At 36.1% G+C, this 2125-nt stretch overlaps 1 protein-coding gene across 1 annotated transcript in view; it reads left to right on the top strand.

Annotated features, from left to right (window-relative positions):
* Positions 1 to 815: 815 nt before the first annotated feature.
* The window catches only part of LOC144065983 (uncharacterized), a 4869-nt gene continuing 3559 nt past the window's right edge, over positions 816 to 2125 (top strand). The window contains exons 1-2 of the mRNA XM_077589251.1: positions 816 to 1127; positions 2059 to 2125. The exon at positions 2059 to 2125 is cut by the window's right edge and continues 3559 nt beyond it. Of these exons, the coding sequence (XP_077445377.1) occupies positions 1016 to 1127; positions 2059 to 2125 (179 nt within the window). The 5' untranslated portion in view covers positions 816 to 1015. The remainder of the gene's footprint in view (positions 1128 to 2058) is intronic.

Below are 2125 nucleotides of genomic sequence, written 5' to 3'. Positions count from 1 at the left end.
TTATAGATCTAAAACTATGTTTATTTTAGCTTTTTTTCTTACAGAGGGAAGATGTCTTTTAATCATTTAATTTCAAAAGGAAACGAAATATGTTTTTATGTTCAAAATTAAAGTGGAAAACAGAAAACATTTTTATATAGTTATTTTTACATTTTACTAAATACTCATTGAACTAAAACACAAAAAGAAAAAATAAGGATGAAAAAAATGCAAATATTCGTTAAAAATGGGAAAATCAAGAAATATAATTTACATCTAGTGGTTGGTCCAGATTGAGGGAATAATGTTAATAAAAGAAAAAACAAACTTTTCCTTTTGGGTTTAAGACACCTTTGAGAAATTGCAAATTTTCTCATATAATTTCTGCGCTTCTTCGATAACTTGTGATTGACAGTGTCTTAATTATTGTGTATAATGTCCACGAATACTGAAATTAAAATTAAACAAATTTTCTCCTGACCACAAGAGAGCGTTACCTAAATAAGAGACTGATTCCTGCGAGTTCAAACCGTTTCATTGAAGAACTACTTCTCCCGTGATGCCAATCGGCCAAACAGCAACAGCTCCATTATCAAGGACGATTTTTCTCTGCGCATGCGCGTTTTGCGAAGCCTCCTTTTGAGACGCAATCTTCAAGTTATTTATGTTTAATTTAATTTTCAATTTAATTAAAACCTGCGCAAACAATTATTGCTCAAACCACACGTCAGAACATTTGAAGATTAATTATTTCCTATTTCCGACTCTCTTACATTTATAAATCGAAGGAAGTGACGCTACCACCGCGCATGCGCAGTTTTCGCCACCTAGCTTAACCTATGGGTCCCCGACGTGTCTAGCATAAGCTACTTTATGACCTTAAATATCAGCCAAAATCATTTTCAAGACCTCGTTGAAGCTTTGCGGGCTACTTTAGCTCAGCCTGTTAGCATATATCAAAGGACCAACTCTTCAAGTCGTCGAAGAACTTTGAAGCTTTGCGCCCTCTTTAACTTAGCCTAGCTAGCAGCTATCAATGGCGTCTCCATCAGAATTTACGTGTGGGAAAAGAGCAGCAAAGTTCCACGAGGAAAACTCGACATTTTGCAAAATAATCCATGCAAAAGTTGTCCTTCACAGAATAGAAGGTGGGTCCATTTTTATATCTATATATTCCCTTCATCATTAAGGCTTAATGGTAATTGTAGAAGTGCTTTTTTGTGCGCTGCAATTGCATATTCAAGTACAGTAATCCCTCAGCATTTCACTACATCGCAGATTTTTCTGGGGAAAATGTTTATTTTTTAAATAAATTTTCAAGCGGAATTAACTCCCATGTCTTCCGCTTGCTACTAGGACTCAGCACTGGAATTTTTTTTTAAATTATAAATTCATAAAAATGTGAAAGTTAGCTGGGATAGGCTCCAGCGCCCCCCCCCCCCCCCGACTCTGATGAGGATAAAGCGGTTCAGAAAATGAGATGAGATTAAAGAATCCTTTGGGTTTAATAAAACAAAACATTTTTAAACATTGAAATGTGTAGGTGTGCTCTTAATTGTACTTTAATTTTGAAGGTGAACTCTGTTTTCCTCAAACTGTTGATTACAATGTGGGTCACCCGCAAGTGCTTTAATTATTACGTAAATAATTGAACATTTGCTGTGTCAGCCAGCATATTACAGGAATACATTGACATACGAGTGTCCCAATTTACGGGAAATTTGAGAAACGAGCTAAATTCCGAGCATTTTTTTTCCTTGAGATATGAGACAAATTGGAGATACGAGCTTATTGAGATGGTTCCGGGTGGTCAAATATGTGTGGGTGTGTATAGTCATTTGAGTTGATTTCAGTTAAATTTCAAGTTAATGTCATGTTACGAGCCTAGCCACCGCCGATATAAGTATAAGACTTTACATTCCCAGTCTAACCACCGCCGGTATAAGTATAAGACTTTACATTCCCAGTCTAACCACCGCCGGTATAAGTATAAGACTTTACATTCCCAGTCTAACCTAAAGGACTTCTCGTTAGATAGACAGATTATGAAACATATCATTTATTTTTGTGTCTTTGCAGGTTTCAGAGAATATCTTGGTCCTGATGGGAAAAAGTCTGCTGGCCTTAAAAAGGAACTCGAGCTCCC

The sequence above is a fragment of the Stigmatopora argus genome, chromosome 20 (genome assembly GCF_051989625.1).
Source record: "Stigmatopora argus isolate UIUO_Sarg chromosome 20, RoL_Sarg_1.0, whole genome shotgun sequence".
NCBI lineage: Eukaryota > Metazoa > Chordata > Actinopteri > Syngnathiformes > Syngnathidae > Stigmatopora > Stigmatopora argus.
This window is presented reverse-complemented; position numbering and strand designations above follow the sequence as displayed.